General features: G+C 37.4%; 2 protein-coding genes across 3 annotated transcripts in view; one reads left to right on the top strand and one right to left on the bottom strand.

The window, feature by feature from the left end:
* Position 1: 1 nt before the first annotated feature.
* LOC100373678 (UPF0415 protein C7orf25 homolog) lies at positions 2-18,921 on the bottom strand. Of its 2 annotated transcripts, none has more exons than XM_006819842.3 (8): positions 18,580-18,921; positions 15,472-15,709; positions 15,022-15,265; positions 14,460-14,597; positions 13,496-13,825; positions 7,065-7,249; positions 3,832-3,912; positions 2-2,263 (listed from the first exon to the last, which is right to left on the bottom strand). In XM_006819842.3, the coding sequence occupies exons 2-8, from the start codon at positions 15,607-15,609 to the stop codon at positions 2,159-2,161; spliced, it is 1,221 nt and encodes a 406-aa protein (XP_006819905.1). In that variant the 5' UTR covers positions 15,610-15,709; positions 18,580-18,921; the 3' UTR covers positions 2-2,158. The 2 variants fall into 2 exon arrangements, with proteins under 2 accessions (XP_006819905.1, XP_085346628.1); XM_085490502.1 differs by lacking the exon at positions 18,580-18,921 and adding an exon at positions 18,075-18,200.
* LOC100372931 (protein RCC2-like) overlaps positions 18,239-22,156 on the top strand; it is a 35,093-nt gene continuing 31,175 nt past the window's right edge. The window contains exon 1 of the mRNA XM_002737478.4: positions 18,239-18,534. Coding sequence (XP_002737524.1) covers positions 18,370-18,534 — 165 coding nt within the window. The 5' untranslated portion in view covers positions 18,239-18,369. The remainder of the gene's footprint in view (positions 18,535-22,156) is intronic.

Genomic DNA, 22,156 nt, shown 5'->3' with positions numbered 1-22,156 from the left:
ATGTCATTATATTTCTTTATTTCATTGAAAGAAATAAGTTATGCAAAAAAATCATGTTTGCTTCACAAACTCACAACTAGTTTTAAATAAAATCTGCATATTGTTAAGAAAAACAAATTTATAGGCGAGACAGTATTCATTTTTATTTCTATAGAAACTAAGCACATTTTAATATATCTTAAAATGTACAGAACATTGTTTCAGCTGAAATAAAATATATACTTAAAATATATAAATAAATAGAAAGTATATTTGTACCTTGTTTTCAATACTTAAGCATTTGATTTATTCCTGTATGTGAAACTAAGAAAGCAAATTAAACATTTTCTAAAAGCTTGCTTATAATTTGCTCATACATGCTGGCGAGTCAAAGCAACCTACATGATAAAATATAAATATATTTAAAGAATTTGATAATAAAATATCAGAATGATGTTTTTCACATTATCATTCCAGAAATGTACAAAATTGGATAAAAGTTTATGACCTGGGTCACAGAAGAAAATGAAGTGGTCGTGCTTCCCTCAAGCAAAACTATAAAAGGCAATTTACCCTGGTCATATTTCCCTAGTACAAAAATCCTTCAAAAACAAATACTATGCTAAAATGTTTCACTGAAATAAACAATAAGACAAGTTGCTAATTGCTACCCTCTAGACAATGTTCTCCCTAGGATACTAACAGTGTGACAGTATCGCCATAGTGATTTGTTTTACCACCACAGTCATTATCCTGACTGCCACATTGTCATTTCTACAGGCTATCTAAGTGTCTTTGTAATGTTAATCTATTTTTTGTCATCTATTATAATTTTAATCCAGAAAATTTGTTGCGAGATTAGGCTTAAACGGAGATGCCTCTTTAAAGTTGCAATATGAGATTATTATGTTAAATATTTTGCTGATTCACGTTAACACAGGCTTCAGTAACTCAAAATATTGACATTTTTCATGAATTCTCAGAAGACTATTTAAAAGGGGCAGCAAATAGATTATAAAGCTGAAATTAACATCATAATTCAGGAATGCCTGGAAAGCATTGAAATTTGACAGCTTTCCTCCAATAAGCATAAATTCATGCTTTTGAATATTTCAGATAAATCACAAGGACCTCAGAAGGCAACTTTAACGAAGCACAAAGCAGAAAGAAAAAAACAAGTGCTACCAAAGAAACAAACATGGTTAAAAATGTTTGATCAACAAAATTTCATTGATCTAAAAAACAATGCTATAAAACTGTTTACGATCACTACCGTGACCGTATAAACTCAGTCATGTGACATACAACAAAATGCCTGATTGGCCGAAAAACTGAAAACAAATGTGTGTATTTACTGTAACACCAATAAATAAACCATGGAGATTTTATATAATATGCAATTATTTATATTAATCACCTAAATATTGAACATTCCCCTTGGGTGCAAATGCATGTACCGTATTTACTTTATTAGTATTACAAGCACTCACATAACGAGTGGGTATGATTGTGGTCAAAATAACTCAAATCTGAATGACCGGGTATTCAATCAATTTCTTTTTTTGCGCTTCTAATAAAGCAAATACAGCAATCCAATATTGTTCAATTCAAAAGCAGCTTTAGATCATTGTCACGTTCAAAGCCAAGTTCATTCAATAAATAAATAAGTGCCACTACCGGAACTTTATACTTCATGGTCATAATAATATCAATGTCAATGGAAATATTTATGTTATGTATTTTCATAAGTAAAATTTATGTTCACCGCAGTGATATATGGTGTAAAACAAATGCCAAGAAAAATGGTACACACAGAGAAGTACACATTCGCATAGTCATTAAATTATAGATATCTTGATCGTTTTTACAAAGATGAGAAAGAATTCCCACCAGTCCAAGCATTTATGCAAAACTGCCCATAATATATGAAAATGTTGGTTTGTAACATCAAATCTCGTCTTTGTACCAACTTCAATTAAACAAAATCCTCTCAGGCATGACTGTGAAACGATGACCTTACGCACACATCATGCGCTGATTGGAGCAAAATAAATAATCCTCAAGTACCGTACATAAACTAATACTGCATGTAATGGATTATGGGTAAACACGTTACTTCACCAAGATTTGTAATCATGCAGCTTATAATCCAATACAACACTTTCGTTACTTCACTGTTTTATTCTTTAGTAACTACGGCGGGTGGAGTCACAGGAACAGCCGATGCTTGCTTTGATTCCGTCAGCGCCCTTGGTTGATGAATGAAAACATCAAAGTTGACTCCCTAGAGTAGAAAAAAATATTCTATTGACAATACCATATTTGCTCTATTACAAGCACATCTCTGATAGACGAGTATACAAAACAAAAATTGGATTTTTTGTATGCTGAATTATTGAAATACCATATTTTCTTTATTACAATTACATCTCTGATAAACGTGCATATAAAGCAAAAATTTTATTAAAATATTACTTGCATACTGAAGAGGGCTTAATTATTTGCAGAGTTCTATTTTCCCGTTTTGCACTAAATAAAAACAATTATTTCCTTCACAAACCAGTGAATTTAAAACGTAGTGAATATCTCTGCAACATCAAATCTACTAAAATTAAATCCAGTGAAAATTATTTTTGTTACGGTTTTATTCATATTTCATAAATATGTAAACTAAACATCAATAGAAGTACATTTCCTATGTTTACTCGTAAGTTATCCCACTTGTATTCATGTTATGATATAAACACAGGTTTATCAGATGACTGATATTATTAAATAGTGAATAGAACAAACTCATCCATGTCTATCACTCACTATTTATCCAATTAAACTGTATACTGATCTACTTTTTATTTGCTGAGTTTTAGATCACCAAAGCTACTCTGACATTTTTAAAGGTTGAGACCGAACACCACATTGTCATTATTACATGTATAAACTCTTACATTACACTATACGTACTTGAACTAAATTTAGGTTTATGAATGAGATCAAAGCGGGAATTAAGACAAAGCAATGATAACACACATTAAAAACGCAAAGGCTCATGGGTAGACACTTGCTTGTAAACAATGACACGCTATGGCCACCTGACGCATGCCTAGGTGATGACTCCCCCGCTTTAAGTTTCTAATTGTATAATATAGGTTGTATAACTTATGGTCTGAATGTTTCTATAATCAAGCCTAAAATATTTATCAATAATGGCATAAAAGCTAATAATAATCAAAACATAAGAAATTCCAAGCTGCTGGATTTCAGTCTGAGCATGCAGTCACTCTTATAACTGTAGGTCAAGTGGTCTAGACATATTGGCAGCGAACGATTTTCAAAAACAATAACCTAATTCGAAAGTTAATAGGAATGTGTTGGTTTATCAAAATAAAAACACCACTGGCAATGTTCCTAGGTATATGTTGCAAAGGAAATGATAGAGAAACAGTGGTTTTCCAATCAGTTTATTTCAGTGCTTCTGTAATACACTGAACACCAATGAACTTCCATCTACAAATATTCAGTGACATTTAATAGGTAAAATACATAATCCATTAAATTTATTGTTAAGTGAGGACGAATAGAAAGAATGAAAGTTTGCAAAACTTGTTACTATTACTTGTTGTAAGTACCCCAGTTAAATGCTCATTGCTACAATATTTGTGATTTTCATAACTCATGCAAATTTCTCTTTTGAGAAATTATATTAAAAAACAATTCGTAATACTTCCACATGCAGCTAGCACAGACTTTACCTAAGCACGAAACACTGGTAGAATATGTCCTCAATGGGTGGTCACAGCACTAATGCATACACAATATTGTTTTTCAGTACAACCATGAATCATAAACACTCACCTGATCAGCAGCTGCTCGTACAAAAGACGAGTTTGCTGTCACTGTGGTAGCTCTAATACTGTCACCAGTGCCAAAAATAATCTATGGAAATAAAAACATGAAACAACGCAGTGATGAGAACATCTTAATTAAAGTACAGGTATGTACAAATTTTGAATTTTATGGTGCCCTTCAAAGCCTGACATGTAGGTGTGAGTGGCGCCCTCACAGGCCGAATGGCATCAGACCCGACTAACGCCTGGCAGAATAATGTATGTCTCGTCGGTAAGATCAGTACTGCGAATTCGCCAAGTTCACACCTTCTTGCGATGAGTTGAATGAATATTCATTTTGGTGGTCATGGTAACACCATCACTCAAAGCCGTGTTTGCATTGTCGGCAAAAATCACACACTGTTTTCAACAAAATGATAAACAGTAATTTGCCTAATATTTGCTAGCACCTCATGACACATTGTGCCAACAAATAAATAAACTCCGCCGTGAATGGTTACTTTTTGATGGCTGTAACTGTCTGATGTTCCTGCCATTTGATTGGTACAGACAAAAAAAATCATCGAGGGAAGTGAAAAACTACATCGCTCTGGCAGGCCCATGTTGGGTTTGGAGCATGTTGGATTTGGAGCACCGCGGAGGGCACAACTCGCGCAGCCCCGTCAGGCTACGCCCTTCACTATACAGCATACAGTGAATGACAGTAACCTGAGACATTATACACATTTATTAGGTATAGATTTGTATAAATCAAAATAGTTGTTAGAATTCAGATTGACCAATGGAGAAATGGTATTGAGTCATCATTGTGACTTAATTCATATTATTGAATAATGTCAAACTCACCAATCTCTTCATTTTCATTAAGTGGCTGGTTGTAGCTGCTAGTATGTGTCTGTGCATTTGCATGCATTATGGGAGGGGACAATGTTAAGCTATTGAGCCAAGGAATGAAAGCTGAGGATCTGTATTTACAATTTATTTATTCAAACAAAAGGACAGCTTTCTGTTCTTCACTGTATGCTAGAAACATTATATAAATGGCCATTTTATTTATTTATTTATAAACGCAATAATTGTTTGTTGAACTTAAAAATAAGCGATAATGTGATATTTGTCTGATTTATTTTTGCAGAGAATAAATATGTTTATTCAATTGCTGCAATCAATATTTTAAGCATTCAGATCAGCTTCATTTTACTCACGTTTATCACTGATAACAGGCAACCTATAAAACCTATTACTGACAAAACTGACACAACTGGGGGGGGGGGGGGTGCTTAACAATTTACCAATGAAAGCAAGCCTTGCATTTCCCAAGATAATTTTTTTTTATTGAAATGTACAAGAAATGCCATATCAATAAATTGACAGTCTTAAAATAATTTAATTTAATTACCAATTTTGTATAATCTTTCTCTAGATATGTCAATAACAAAGCAACACACATATTTTATCAAGACAGCACCAGCCTGGCAGGATGCACACATACAAATGTATATGAAATCCCGCTAGAAGCTGGTATTGTATATAGCATACCCTTAAAACAAACACCATGCAAGCACAAAGCTTTCAAATTATAAACACGACTACACACACTTAAATCACTTTCCTGTGACATCCAACAAACTGATTATATTGATATTTAAATTCTGAACAAATCAGAAATGCCCTACATACATATATCTTATACTAGGTAACTATGGCAACTAACAGCTTGAGGCTTTTAAAGTATTATCGTTTACATAAGTAGATACAACGTTATTGATAGTGCTATAATAATAACTGTTATATGGCTTACAATTAGTCGTGTCTATCTAAGCCTCCATACTCACTCAGCTTGTGAAAAGCATTTTTAGTGATTGGTGTGACGTTTTTGGGACTACTTTATTGCATGCATCAGAATACATATTTTTGTAATGGTGTTATATGTCACCTGATCACCCGAGTGTATTGATATGTAAAAAGTAGTGCCGTTGGTGTAACTGAAAATGACCAAATAAACAAGAAGTTAAACTTGAAAGCTTGTTTCTTTGATGTTTCGTGTGTTTCTGAGTCAACACATCACGATTGGGTAATTGAGATTTTGCAGATAAATGTATATCATCAGAAATATCAAAACACCATCATGAATGGTATGAATTGATGAAATTATTGATTTACGTATAACAGAAGAGATTTTCTGAGATCATGTCTAATCTACACTGGCTTACAACAAAAGGTTGTTATGTTGTGGTACACTTAAATGTTAATCACCTTCCCTTATATTAACTTGCTATCTTTAGATCTCTCAAAATTACAAGAATGCAGGAATTCACAACATCTTTCACATTGAAGGGTATTAGTATTATTAAATATACTTTTTTTTGTTTTTAAAAAACACAATCAACCCCGTAGATACCGTGTTAGATACAAAGATTTATCCCACATATGATATTATAGGAGCCCATGTTTTTTTAAAGTGCAATCCTAATTTGTTTTTCACACTGATAAATTCGCCTAAAAAGGATAAAAACCTATTAAATGTGGCTTTCCACCATTCATCAAATAACAACATACTTAACTTTTGATGAAATAGTCATTTTACTAAAAAGTTTGAAATGTTTTGCAGCATCAAGTTAGTGGGATGGATTTCATAGCAAGGTATACAATGCAATGCAAGTATAATACATTGTTCGTATATTTGAAATTCAAACACTCACTGCATTTACAAAAACTACTGTGGAATACTTTATTTTCGCTGGAATTAATTTTCGCTGAAAAGGCTTTTTGGGCATTTTTGTATGAAATTTATTTTCACTGATTTTTGATGAGTTTAATGTGAAATATAGGAAAAAAAGTATATTCGCTGGATTTTATTTTCACGGAATCATCCCTTCAGCGAAAATAGCGAAAATAAATTCCAAGCGAAAAAAAAGTATTCTACAGTAATTGCATTTGACCTAATTATCATAAATGTAAATCTTCTTTCCCTGTTTGGAGACGCAATTTAGTGATAATACCCGAAAAAGCCTGCAAAAACTCATTTTATTCGAGTTTGACTAGACTGCTCATGCTCCAGACTCAAAGACCACTGTTTCTACAGAAGATTGATCGATGACATAAGTATGGTATATTTTATGATATATTTTAGATGTCAAAATAATATGCATGAAAGTGAGAAGAGATGTGTGAGAAAACATCCCTCACGATTTTACTCCTGTCATCCCTAGTATAAATAATGGCACATTCCAAAATTACCTTGGATCTGGGTTTGATGCGTCCACTCTTCTTCAGTTCTTCTGTTCGTTTTGAAGGTTCGTCATCAACAACTGTTAATTGCTCCAGTAATTTCCTTGCCCGCTGTCGTTCATTTCTGCCACCAAGGGTTGATAGAATTGTTTTGAAAGCTTTAACAGCAGTTTTACAGGAAAACAAATCTTTATCTGTCGAATGCAAAAAAAAATCAACATTACATTTGTATTACCATATTTCACCCTTTTCCTGAAAATTGTATAATCCATACATCACGTCCGTGTCTCAAGTTTCAGACTGTTAGTTGCTATCCAAATTTACATGTTTTTAAAATCATAGCTGCATTCCAACATTACTTTATGTTTGTGGATTTTATTTTTACATACAAGAAATAAAAAGCTAGATATCATGATTTTATTTTGTGCAAAACAGTGTCATAAGTTCCTTTGCTGTGTTAGTGCATACTTCAATTGTTATCGTTACCCAGCATGCATCATAAATGATGTGTGATGTGTTGCCATATTTAGAGTCTTCAATACAACGATACACCAGTACCACAACATGGACCAGTCACCAGTACCACAACATGGACCAGTCACCAGTACCACAACATGGACCAGTCACCAGTACCACAACATGGACCAGTCACCAGTACCACAACACGGACCAGTCACCAGTACCACAACATGGATTAGTCACAAGTACCACAATATGGACCAGTCACCAGTACCACAACATGGACCAGTCACCAGTACCACAACATGGACCAGTCACCAGTACCACAACATGGACCAGTCACCAGTACCACAACATGGACCAGTCACCAGTACCACAACATGGATTAGTCACAAGTACCACAATATGGACCAGTGACCAGTACCACAACATGAACTAGTCACCAGTACCACAACATGGTCCAGTCACCAGTACCACAACATGGACCAGTCGCCAGTACCACAACATGGACTAGTCACCAGTACCACAAATATGGACCAGTCACCAGTACCACAATCATGGACCAGTACCACAACATGGATTAGTCACAAGTACCACAACATGGACCAGTCACCAGTACCACAACATGGACCAGTCACCAGTACCACAACATGGATTAGTCACAAGTACCACAATATGGACCAGTGACCAGTACCACAACATGGACCAGTCACCAGTACCACAACATGAACTAGTCACCAGTACCACAACATGAACTAGTCACCAGTACCACAACATGGTCCAGTCACCAGTACCACAACATGGACCAGTCGCCAGTACCACAACATGGACTAGTCACCAGTACCACAAATATGGACCAGTCACCAGTACCACAATCATGGACCAGTACCAGAACATGAACCAGTCACCAAAACCAGAACATGGACCAGTCACCAGTACCACAACATGAACTAGTCACCAGTACCACAACATGAACTAGTCACCAGTACCACAACATGAACTAGTCACCAGTACCACAACATGGATTAGTCACCAGTACCACAACATGGACCAGTCACCAGTACCACAACATGGACCAGTCACCAGTACCACAACATGGATTAGTCACAAGTACCACAATATGGACCAGTGACCAGTACCACAACATGGACCAGTCACCAGTACCACAACATGAACTAGTCACCAGTACCACAACATGAACTAGTCACCAGTACCACAACATGGTCCAGTCACCAGTACCACAACATGGACCAGTCGCCAGTACCACAACATGGACTAGTCACCAGTACCACAAATATGGACCAGTCACCAGTACCACAATCATGGACCAGTACCAGAACATGAACCAGTCACCAAAACCAGAACATGGACCAGTCACCAGTACCACAACATGAACTAGTCACCAGTACCACAACATGAACTAGTCACCAGTACCACAACATGAACTAGTCACCAGTACCACAACATGAACTAGTCACCAGTACCACAACATGGATTAGTCACAAGTACCACAACATGGACCAGTCACCAGTACCACAACATGGACCAGTCACCAGTACCACAACATGGATTAGTCACAAGTACCACAATATGGACCAGTGACCAGTACCACAACATGGACCAGTCACCAGTACCACAACATGAACTAGTCACCAGTACCACAACATGAACTAGTCACCAGTACCACAACATGGTCCAGTCACCAGTACCACAACATGGACCAGTCGCCAGTACCACAACATGGACTAGTCACCAGTACCACAAATATGGACCAGTCACCAGTACCACAAATATGGACCAGTCACCAGTACCACAATCATGGACCAGTACCAGAACATGAACCACTCACCAAAACCAGAACATGGACCAGTCACCAGTATCACAACATGAACTAGTCACCAGTACCACAACATGAACTAGTCACCAGTACCACAACATGGTCCAGTCACCAGTACCACAACATGGACTAGTCACCAGTACCACAACATGAACTAGTCACCAGTACCACAACATGAACTAGTCACCAGTACCACAACATGGTCCAGTCACCAGTACCACAACATGGACCAGTCGCCAGTACCACAGCATGGACTAGTCACCAGTACCACAAATATGGACCAGTCACCAGTAGCACAATCATGGACCAGTACCAGAACATGAACCAGTCACCAATACCAGAACATGGAACAGTCACCAGTACCACAACATGGACCAGTCACCAGTACCATAGACTGTCGACAGTTGCCTAATAAAAAGTCACTTATTTTCAAACGCCGTGGACATTTCAAGTGAGGGCCGTAAGGCCCAAAAGCCTGTTATAACATGCAACGTCCCCTCATGCAGCATTACGTAGAAATTGCCCGGTGACTTATCACTCAAACTACGTCATACACCGATCAACCAAAACGGGTCACCAATAAACAGGAAGTAGTAGAAGCACATAGACCAGTCACAAGTACCAAATAGACCAGTCACTCGTACCAAATAGACCAGTCACTAGTACAACATGGACCAGTCACTAGTACAACATGGACCAGTCACTAGTATAACATAGACCAGTCACTAGTACAACATGGACCAGTCACTAGTACAACATGGACCAGTCACTCGTACCAAATAGACCAGTCACTCGTACCAAATAGACCAGTCACTAGTACAACATGGACCAGTCACTAGTACAACATGGACCAGTCACTAGTACAACATGGACCAGTCACTAGTACAACATGGACCAGTCACTAGTACAACATGGACCAGTCACTAGTACAACATGGACCAGTCACTAGTACAACATGGACCAGTCACTAGTACAACATGGACCAGTCACTAGTACAACATGGACCAGTCACTAGTACAACATAGACCAGTCACTAGTACAAAATGGACCAGTTACTAGTACAACATGGACCAGTCACTAGTACAACATGGACCAGTCACTAGTACAACATAGACCAGTCACTCGTACCAAATAGACCAGTCACTAGTACAACATGAACCAGTCACTAGTACAACATGGACCAGTCACTAGTACAACATGGACCAGTCACTAGTACAACATGGACCAGTCACTAGTACAACATGGACCAGTCACTAGTACAACATGGACCAGTCACTAGTACAACATGGACCAGTCACTAGTACAACATGGACCAGTCACTAGTACAACATGGACCAGTCACTAGTACAACATGGACCAGTCACAAGTACAACATGGACCAGTCACAAGTACCAAATAGACCAGTCACAAGTACCAAATAGACCAGTCACTAGTACAACATGGACCAGTCACTAGTACAACATGGACCAGTCACTAGTACAACATAGACCAGTCACTAGTACAACATAGACCAGTCACTAGTACAACATAGACCAGTCACTAGTACAACATAGACCAGTCACAAGTATCAAATAGACCAGTCACTAGTACAACATGGACCAGTCACTAGTACAACATGGACCAGTCACTAGTACAACATGGACCAGTCACTAGTACAACATGGACCACTCACTAGTACAACATGGACCAGTCACTAGTACAACATAGACCAGTCACTAGTACAACATGGACCAGTCACTAGTACAACATGGACCAGTCACTAGTACAACATGGACCAGTCACTAGTACAACATGGACCAGTCACTAGTACAACATGGACCAGTCACTAGTACAACATGGACCAGTCACTAGTACAACATGGACCAGTCACTAGTACAACATAGACCAGTCACAAGTATCAAATAGACCAGTCACTAGTACAACATGGACCAGTCACTAGTACAACATGGACCAGTCACTAGTACAACATGGACCAGTCACTAGTACAAAATGGACCAGTCACTCGTACAACATAGACCAGTCACAAGTATCAAATAGACCAGTCACAAGTACAACATGGACCAGTCACTAGTACAACATAGACCAGTCACAAGTATCAAATAGACCAGTCACTAGTACAACATGGACCAGTCACTAGTACAACATGGACCAGTCACTAGTACAACATGGACCAGTCACTAGTACAACATGGACCAGTCACTAGTACAACATGGACCAGTCACTAGTACAACATGGACCAGCCACTAGTACAACATGGACCAGTCACTAGTACAACATGGACCAGTCACTAGTACAACATGGACCAGTCACTAGTACAACATGGACCAGTCACTAGTATAACATGGACCAGTCACTAGTACAACATGGACCAGTCACTAGTACAACATGGACCAGTCACTAGTACAACATGGACCAGTCACTAGTACAACATGGACCAGTCACTAGTACAACATGGACCAGTCACTAGTACAACATAGACCAGTCACTAGTACAAAATGGACCAGTTACTAGTACAACATGGACCAGTCACTAGTACAACATGGACCAGTCACTAGTACAACATAGACCAGTCACTCGTACCAAATAGACCAGTCACTAGTACAACATGAACCAGTCACTAGTACAACATGGACCAGTCACTAGTACAACATGGACCAGTCACTAGTACAACATGGACCAGTCACTAGTACAACATGGACCAGTCACTAGTACAACATGGACCAGTCACTAGTACAACATGGACCAGTCACTAGTACAACATGGACCAGTCACTAGTACAACATAGACCAGTCACTAGTACAACATGGACCAGTCACTAGTACAACATGGACCAGTCACTAGTACAACATGGACCAGTCACTAGTACAACATGGACCAGTCACAAGTACAACATGGACCAGTCACAAGTACCAAATAGACCAGTCACAAGTACCAAATAGACCAGTCACTAGTACAACATGGACCAGTCACTAGTACAACATGGACCAGTCACTAGTACAACATGGACCAGTCACTAGTACAACATAGACCAGTCACTAGTACAACATAGACCAGTCACTAGTACAACATACACCAGTCACAAGTATCAAATAGACCAGTCACTAGTACAACATGGACCAGTCACTAGTACAACATGGACCAGTCACTAGTACAACATGGACCAGTCACTAGTACAACATGGACCAGTCACTAGTACAACATGGACCAGTCACTAGTACAACATGGACCAGTCACTAGTACAAAATAGACCAGTCACTAGTACAACATGGACCAGTCACTAGTACAACATGGACCAGTCACTAGTACAACATGGACCAGTCACTAGTACAACATAGACCAGTCACTAGCACAACATGGACCAGTCACTAGTACAACATAGACCAGTCACAAGTATCAAATAGACCAGTCACTAGTACAACATGGACCAGTCACTAGTACAACATGGACCAGTCACTAGTACAACATGGACCAGTCACTAGTACAAAATGGACCAGTCACTCGTACAACATAGACCAGTCACAAGTATCAAATAGACCAGTCACAAGTACAACATGGACCAGTCACTAGTACAACATAGACCAGTCACAAGTATCAAATAGACCAGTCACTAGTACAACATGGACCAGTCACTAGTACAACATGGACCAGTCACTAGTACAACATGGACCAGTCACTAGTACAACATAGACCAGTCACAAGTATCAAATAGACCAGTCACTAGTACAACATGGACCAGTCACTAGTACAACATGGACCAGTCACTAGTACAACATGGACCAGTCACTAGTACAACATGGACCAGTCACTAGTACAACATGGACCAGCCACTAGTACAACATGGACCAGTCACTAGTACAACATGGACCAGTCACTAGTACAACATGGACCAGTCACTAGTACAACATGGACCAGTCACTAGTATAACATAGACCAGTCACTAGTACAACATGGACCAGTCACTAGTACAACATGGACCAGTCACTAGTACAACATGGACCAGTCACTAGTACAACATGGACCAGTCACTAGTACAACATGGACCAGTCACTAGTACAACATGGACCAGTCACTAGCCAAGACAATTGACCAGACACATGAGTACCATTACATCTGCCACTGTGTAAAACTGATATTTTGTTCTCACCCTTTAAATATTCATTTAGTTTGGGAATAAGTGGATCCTGTTGTTCTTGGACTGCTTGGTCAGTCAAAACAGTCTCTTTGAATTCATACCAACACCCTCCATGTGTTAGCTCAGACACCAACGCTATTAAAGTGGTGATATCCAAATTTAGGTGACTGCATTCCTGTTTGGTTGTCATGGAAATATGTCGTGATGGTGATACTGAAAGACTTTCCTTCGTTTCTTCATCACTAACATCATCATCATCTTCTGGCTTGTCATCAAAATTGATGTTGGAATCAACATCTACAATTTCACCTTTCACAACAACACCCTGTCGTTTCAGTTTGTCTGAAAGGCAGAGAAAGAGATTATAATAATACTTGCAATAATTTTTGCACAGTGAAAATTAATTTAGGAGTTGAGGTGGAAGCCTACTCATAAATGCAGATACCCAGATTTTATTCATTTTGCAATAAATTGTACTCTGAAGCAATATCAAATCTCTGACTTTAAAAAAATTGGGGGTTACTTGGTAGAGAAAATTATAGTTTTATTTAGTGGATAGTGGTCAATTTATTAGTATTATAACGATTTTACCATAGGATCCTGTGGCAGATATATTATGCCATATTACAAATTGTAGGCTGGTGATATAGGCTGACAAATTATAAATTGCAACTGATGGCGTAATATTTGTTTTCCTGTATTATTTTATAAAAAAGTGTAAACGCATGCAATTTTTCTTTAACATTGTGTTCTAGGGAGTTCTAAAAAAAATAGTGATTTTTGAAAAATATTAGGAAAGATTCCTTAAAATATGCCACTGTAACACACAAATGAATGCTATTTTATGGTGTCATGAGAAAAAAGCTCCATGATTTCATATAAAAAACTAATAAACATTGTCATGCGATTTATATCCAACTTTCTCAAAAATTATGAGTAGGCGTCTACCTTTATGATAGTGAGTTAATTAACTTACCTGCGATTGGTTTGGTAATCCCACCATAGAAAGTGAAATAAACAACAGGGGGAATGAAATGCACAGGGTGTTGTTTACTTGCATTAATGTACTGTCTGGCTTGATCTACGACATTACGATCTCCGTAATCACCAGCACCTGTAAAGTTCAATTAGAGAAATATACAAGTTGTTGTTGCTTGTAGAAAAATGTACACGTTGTTTACTTTTCAATAATGTACTGTCTGGCTTGATCTACGGCATTACTATCTCCCTAATCACCAGCACCTGTAAAGTTCAATTAGAGAAATATACAAGTTGTTGTTGTTTGTAGAAAAATGTACACGTTGTTACTTTTCAATAATGTACTGTCTGGCTTGATCTACAGCATTGTGATCTTTCTAATCGCCGGAAACTGTGAAATGCCATCAGCATGAACAGAATTTGTAAACAGTGTGATAGTAAACTTTGTGAAAGATGGAATTCATTTTCTGATGCAGAGTTCAACATGCACTTAAAATCAGTACTAACAAATATTATGAAACAGACCTGATGCGAAATAGTTCAATGTTAAAGGAACATACCAATCCATACTCTATGTAGTGACTGAGCTTTCCGAGCGATCACCTTCACCCACGCTGCCCCAAGACCAGCCACAACATCCACAACCAAACTAGCCTTTTGACCTCCCTTTGTTTTATAATGGAATGGTCTCAGAATGTGCTGAACATTTTCAAAAGACTCTGCAGCGTCCACTACGGACTCCAAATGGTGAACATTACTACTTTTCAGTCGGACCTCTTGCTCATCACTGCTGTAATTTTTTAACTGAAAAATTAAAAAAAATATATTAGTTTTAGATTTTGGTGTTAAGTGTATATTCCACATACTGATACATGCATTAGAAAGATTAAAGATTAGAAAGACTGCTCATATTTGGAAATTTGACTGTGAAAATAACCAATGTTTTAACATCAAAAAGAAGTTGAATAAAAAACAAATAGTACAAGAAAGCATAAACAAATTTATCTTACACTTTCAAGAAATTTCTGTTCTGCAACAATTTTTTTTACAAGCTTAGGGGTGCCTTCTGCACTGATTTTCTTCAAGCGCATAATTAATGTTTCTGTTTGGTGCAGAATACCACTTATCTCGTCATCCAGTGACAGCATTTCTGCAAATCTACAGACGATTTAATCAGACTAATCTTTATAAAGTTGTATTGCTTTGAAGTCTTCGGCATTTACAATCAGAGGTGTTATAAACTCCACACTAAAATGCAAAAAAACAAAAAAAAAGCCATTGTCAATGACATATACAATGTACACACTGAAATGTCTTGACCAACTATTAAAGCAAAGTCACCCCCACCCCCACCCCTACCCTAAAGTTTTGCTGCATCTCACACACATTCTTTTCTGGCAATTTCATTTTGGTGATAAGTATAATAACTTATAGCAGAATAAGGGAATATTTGTTTTCTGTTTCAGACGAGGTTTTGTCCACCCAAACCAAACTTTAATGTAGGATAGGATAGGGTATTTTATTTGGAACGTACACAAAAACAATGCTTGAGTAAATTCCAATAAAAGAAACAAAGTAACACAACTAATCTAAAATAATTTTAAAATCTGAAAAACAAAATTAGCTAAAATACTACAAACACAATGTATGTATATATTTTTCGAAAGCAGTATTTATTAATAAATCTTGAGCCTAAACATATATTGTGTTTGTATTTTATTGAATAGTAATAATAAACAAAAATAAATGCTTTATCACATCATTTTCAATTTACCCTTGAACGAGAAGAAAAACTTTTTGGGAGGGGGAGGTCAATGACTAATACGTAATAAAGCCAAAAATTAGAGAAAAAAACTAAAAAAAATTGAGCTATCACGTGACCAAGAATTTTTAATAAAAGGCTATACAATGTATTATCTAATTTTTATGACCTGCTGCTTCATTTCACTATGCAAGGCATTAAAAGACATCACAACATTCCAAATCGTGTAAAACTCCCAATCACCATTGGATTAATGCGAATTCTTAAGGACACCATCGCGAACCATCCCACTATTTGCAACCTTGACAAAGCTATGTTGTGGTCTGCCTTCACACTGGCGTTCTTCGGCTTCTTGAGAGTCAGCGAATTTGTTGCACCCACTTCAACCACCTCTGATCCACAACGCACTTTTCTGACGGCAGAACACAGATCTCGTTGTCACACTCTGGGTTTCCAAGACAGACCCATTCCTCTGGGGATGTAACATCACCATCGCACCCTCGCAGTCATCGGTCTGCGCTGTGCAGGTATACCAGACATGCAGAGCATTACATAGCTCTGCTGCTCACCTACCTGCATTCCATTTCACCAACAGTACATTCCTCATGCGGCAAGCTGTTAGCAACCACAATCAAGACCTTCTCACTTGCGCATCTGTACCAGATGTTAACCGTTACACTACTCAGTTTCTGCAGTGGTGCAACCACAACAGCTGCCGACGCAAATCTTCCAGACTGGTTGATCAAGGCACTGGGCAGATGGTGCAGGGACGCCTACCAGACCTACACTCGCATACCCCCAGCATCATCCGCTCAGTTCCGGGTCACTTGTCCAATTGCTGACTGCTCTGCTATTAACTGTATCTTCATCACTAGATTTGTCATTTCTATCCATTTTTATGTGTATTTAGTTTGACGTTTTATTAGTCTAACCATGCTTTGTTTTATCTTATTGCGATAGACTTTGTATAATTATTGGTTTCCTTAGCTTGTTTTTTTTTTTACACTGTGTTCGTTATGTCTGCATTTGCTGCGCAAGTTTTCTCGATGTTTGGTCTAACATTTGATAAATTATCAGTTTGTTTCATTCTTCATGTAAAGCCCCATCTCCTGCAACGCATCACCCTGCTTTTCAATTTGGGGGTTTCCACCACAGACCAAGAAAACTTTACACGGGTACCCACGCTGTCTTTCCATCTGGGGTTGTGAGTCTTTCTGCTGACTCCAGCCAGGGGGTCGCCAGCCTTGACGCCCGCCTGTACAGTCTCTGCTGGTGGAAGGTTGCAACCAGGTACCACGCGCTCAGCATCATGATGCAATTCACAGGCAAGTCGCATCATGGAGCTATTTGCTGCGACACCCTCTTTCACCCATTCGGTGGTCAGTTTTGCAAGGAAGTACAAGCAATGGTAAGAATTTTCATGGGCTATAACAAAAACCAGAAACCGCCCCTGATTAATTATCAAGCAGAAAATCATTCATTCATCGTCATTTCAAATTTCAAAACCTTTAAGAATGATCTAACAGTGTAGCTTTAAACTGAGGAATTGTGAAAAGTTCACATTATTCTTTTTTGTTGCAGATTCCAGTTTTGCAAAGTGGGTGCATGAATATACTATATATGAGAATTCAAGTAGATATAAGCTAGATACTTGTAGTGCCCTTCCACTAAACTGCAGTATTTCAGTTCAAGTTTTAAAGGTCATTAAACTCAAAGGTATGAGGTTCATCTTCACGAACACATACTCATGCCATGTTGTTTTGGAAGCTCTGTAAAGATTGGAGACCACGCTGCGAACTTTACCATAATTACCAATTTACCAGTCAGTTTATATTGCTCGGGGATTATTACCTAATATAACGTGCCAACAACTTTAGCTTACTGACGGAAAACATACAAAAGGCGCAGGAACATTAATCACGACGTACCATTCAATTCCACCTGGGTTCCCCAAATTTAAATGGCCAGGGTCAACTAGCGCCCTCCTTCAAGACGAGATATGAATAATTCATGACGACACGGAAATTAACATGTGACCATTTCGCGGCTTTCAATCAATCAAGGCTTTGTCCATTCCCAGAGCTAGGTTTGTGTGACACCGTTTGCAGCTGAAATACGAACAGTGACTGGCTAGATTGGTCTGAAAATGCCAAGGGGAAAGAGAAAGACAGTGGATGAAGCCGGACGAATGGGTAAAAAGTCCAAATCCGGGCTGTATTCGGGACGTGGCAACGGTGCTACATCTTCGGCGGCATCGGCGATAGACAATGGGAGTACGGATGACAAACCCAAGGAAGAACGTATGAAAATTGTAAGTCTAAAATTTATCAATACTACAATTAAGACCAATACTCACATACAATATCAGCATCATAACAGTTGAGAACTCCTGCGATCGCCTTCACTTGCGTATAGGTGTCAACATTTGGGGGCGATTTTCAAACAAAAAAAGTTCAAATCAAAATGATGCTATTTCGATAATGTACGCAACACTGTGGATATTGACACAGTGAATTACCAATTAAACGTTCGCCGTACTGCGTGTTCAGTCTGTCGCCCAAATTCACCGCAATACCAAACTAGATCACCTGGAGACGACTGTAAACATCAGAAAACGTGCGTACACGCGTGGTACGAGCAAATTTTCTCCTTTTGAGTTTGTTTTAAGCGCGCTATAGCAGAGACGAGGCCCGGAGTCTGGGAATAGAGGCCCCAGAACGGGTATTTTCAAATTGTAAATAAACACAACTCGTGCGTGCTTGATTCTCTTCTTTGGGTCAATATGCAGTGGATCGTTCGGTGATTGCCGGTTACTGTTCACGTGAAATCGCTGTAACTATCGTTACGAGGCAACCTACTATGCTTCATCTGAAATTTAGGTGAAAACCATCGTGTTCCCATCGGATGACTGCCGTACAATTTCATTGTTCATTGGGCCTGCTAAAAATAGAACAATCCAGAAGGTGTTTTGGCTAAGGTCATGTGACGCCAGCATAAAACAAAAAGGGAGGGGGCAGAGATGAGGGAGGCAGTAAGGGTACTATGAGACAGGATTCAAAGAAAGATGACACCCACCACCCCTAAAAGGCGGAAGTAGAGAAACCATGTGAAAAAAGAGCACATGTCTTTGTTTACATTTTATCTCAAATTAAAAAAAGTTATACTTTTGGTTTGTGTGTGTGTGGGTTCACATTTAATATTTGCATATAATGATTGTGAAAATCAATTCCAGAATAATTATGGCTACACAGACAAGACCATTGGCACATGCAACAGTTGAGACCAACTTTCAGAAATTTCTAAACAAAAGAATACACTAAATATTATTTCTGTAATTCACTTGTAAACAAGTTTGGCAAAAATACAATCAAGTGGAAATAACTATATATTGCGATTTTTCAATTACTGATTGTAGTATACAACAAAATCACAGGATTTCATTTAGGAATTTTTCAAAATGCCCAGTATAATAACTACCAATGTACTATTGTGTTAAAGGCCCTGTGTGGGTTTATCATATATCCAGCAATTGAGCTCAGTTCTTATCAAGTGTAACGCTTACATTCATTGCTCAAGTTCTGTTCCGGTCTAATTGTGTTTGGTAGTTTATAAGTCACTACATGTCCCAAATGGATACATGCGCAACTATTACTAATTCATGAATATGAACTAACTCGTTAATATTATGATGATGTCATCATACTGTTTCTGGATTGGTCAATTTGAATTTCCAGCGCTTTCAGAATACTGTAAAATATTTTATTCTCGCTTGGAATTAATTTTCGCTATAGGCATGATTCAGTGAAAAATAAAATCTAGCGAATATAATTGTTTTCACATTCAAGTCGTCAAAAATCAGTGAAAATAAATTCCATACAAAAAGCCATTACAGCGAAAATTAATTCCAGCTAAAATAAAGTATTTTACAGTAGTAGTAAGTTTCCAAAATTTACGTTATGTAGTGGGAAGTGTGTTGTAAAGTTTCTTTGCTTCCAGGTGGATATAAAAAAAAAATTATAGTTCAGACTTTAAAGTAGTACAAAGTGATATTTGATTGGTTTAACATTTTTTAGAAGCAACAAAGTTCTTATTGTAGTTTTGTCCAAATTCTCTGGTATGTACCAATCAGGAAGTCAGAACAAGAAGAATTTAATAGCATTAGTGCAGAGGAAAAAGGTGTTAATCCAAAAAATCAATAGGATTGGTACTGGTAATATTTTTGCTCTAAGTCTTCTTTGGAGACAATTTAGTGTTAAAAATGCATTTTACATGCGTTGTATTCTCTGCATGAGACCCACGGTGAACATTACTTGGTGAGATGACTATCGCTTCAGTTTTTGGGAACACAGGAAACACTTGTCCCAGTGCATATTGACGTTCAGTGTGGAAAATGCATTTTACACGCGTTTTGTTGTTGTCTATTTCATCATAATGAATACAAATGGATACATTCATTCTCAATTGATAAGTTGTCGAAGCTTTTTTTGTGCTTTGCTGCTGATCATACTGGACCACTATGTCAGTAATCAAATTGTTATTGCTGATGCTGACTTGCTTCTAGTATCCTGATTCAGTTTGGGTCATTTGTCATTTTACATTACTTCAAAGGTATTGTCCGTTTTTATGAAACATATATTAATATTTCAGTATTTTGACATCACAGAAGATATTTTCTGACTATGATTATTGACTCCAGCAGAGAGAAATTTACGTACGATACTACTGTAAATTATTTAATTTCACTATTTTGTTGATTTTCACTGAGAGCACAAACTTGGCTGGGAAACAATTTCTATTTTTAAACTACATATTCATGTGGATTTAGCTAAGAGAAATTTATTTATTATCAAAATTATGAAATTAAAATAATTAATGCATTTATTAAAGTATTTCATGTAGACCATTCACTCTTTAAATATACTTGCAAAAACAATGAAGTATCCTCAGAGGCAAGACATTTCTAAAAAAACGGAAAATAAATATTTTCTTTTTTTCCATCTTGCATAATCTTTTTCATAAGAAAATGTTCGATCAAATTGGGAGAGAAATGATGCAGATTCACTTTTTAAAAATTTTTGAAATTTTTCTTGACTTGTGGTAAATTAGATTTTGACAATTTAAGTGTTTTACGATCAATTTACAATTTGTGCAACATGAAACTATGAATTGAAGGTTGATTTCAGTGACCCTATAACAGGATTTTTATTCTTTGTTTCGAGGTATAGATTACTTGCACGTTTTTCACTGAAGTTCCTTTCATTGGAAACAATTGCTTTGGGTGTGTACCCATGTATTGTCACTGTCACTAGTTGATGCCAACCATTATGTTGGCATTTTCTTTTGTTTGCTATGTATTCAAACGCACATGTACAATTTCATAAAACTGTTAATTCATTTATAGTTTTAATTTTGCTATTTTCACTAAGAAGTGAAATCCGCATAAATGAGTAAAATGTAGGGATGGTCTGGCATTAGCACAAAAGTTCAGAAAATGTCATTTTAAAGACATTGTAATAGTTCAAAGTAATAGGTAACTTTCATAATGTTTGTTTTATTAATGATATTAATAGGCTGGACAATTTTGAAACTTGTGTACTAAAGTTCACTGTGGCGTGTTGGGGTTACGTCACTATCTTTAAAATTTTAAAAATTTCTTTGTTACGAAGTACCCTTCTATGTGATGTGAAATTAGTCATCTCCTGTTTGTTTGCTCATAAATAATAGTGTTTGATATCATCTGGCCAGAAAAAAAAAACTCGAAATACTGAATAGATATACTTGCATAGAAGCACATTTCCAATAGAAACACACAAAAAACAAAAATTAAAAGTATTATACAGTCAAACCTGTGTTAACGACCACCTGTGCAGAGCGGACACCTGCTCATAGCGACCACCTCAGTACAGTCCCTTCACAATTTACACGTTAAAGAC

This window comes from Saccoglossus kowalevskii, chromosome 15 (assembly GCF_978046115.1).
Source record: "Saccoglossus kowalevskii chromosome 15, keSacKowa6.1, whole genome shotgun sequence".
Classification (NCBI taxonomy): domain Eukaryota; kingdom Metazoa; phylum Hemichordata; class Enteropneusta; family Harrimaniidae; genus Saccoglossus; species Saccoglossus kowalevskii.
This window is presented reverse-complemented; position numbering and strand designations above follow the sequence as displayed.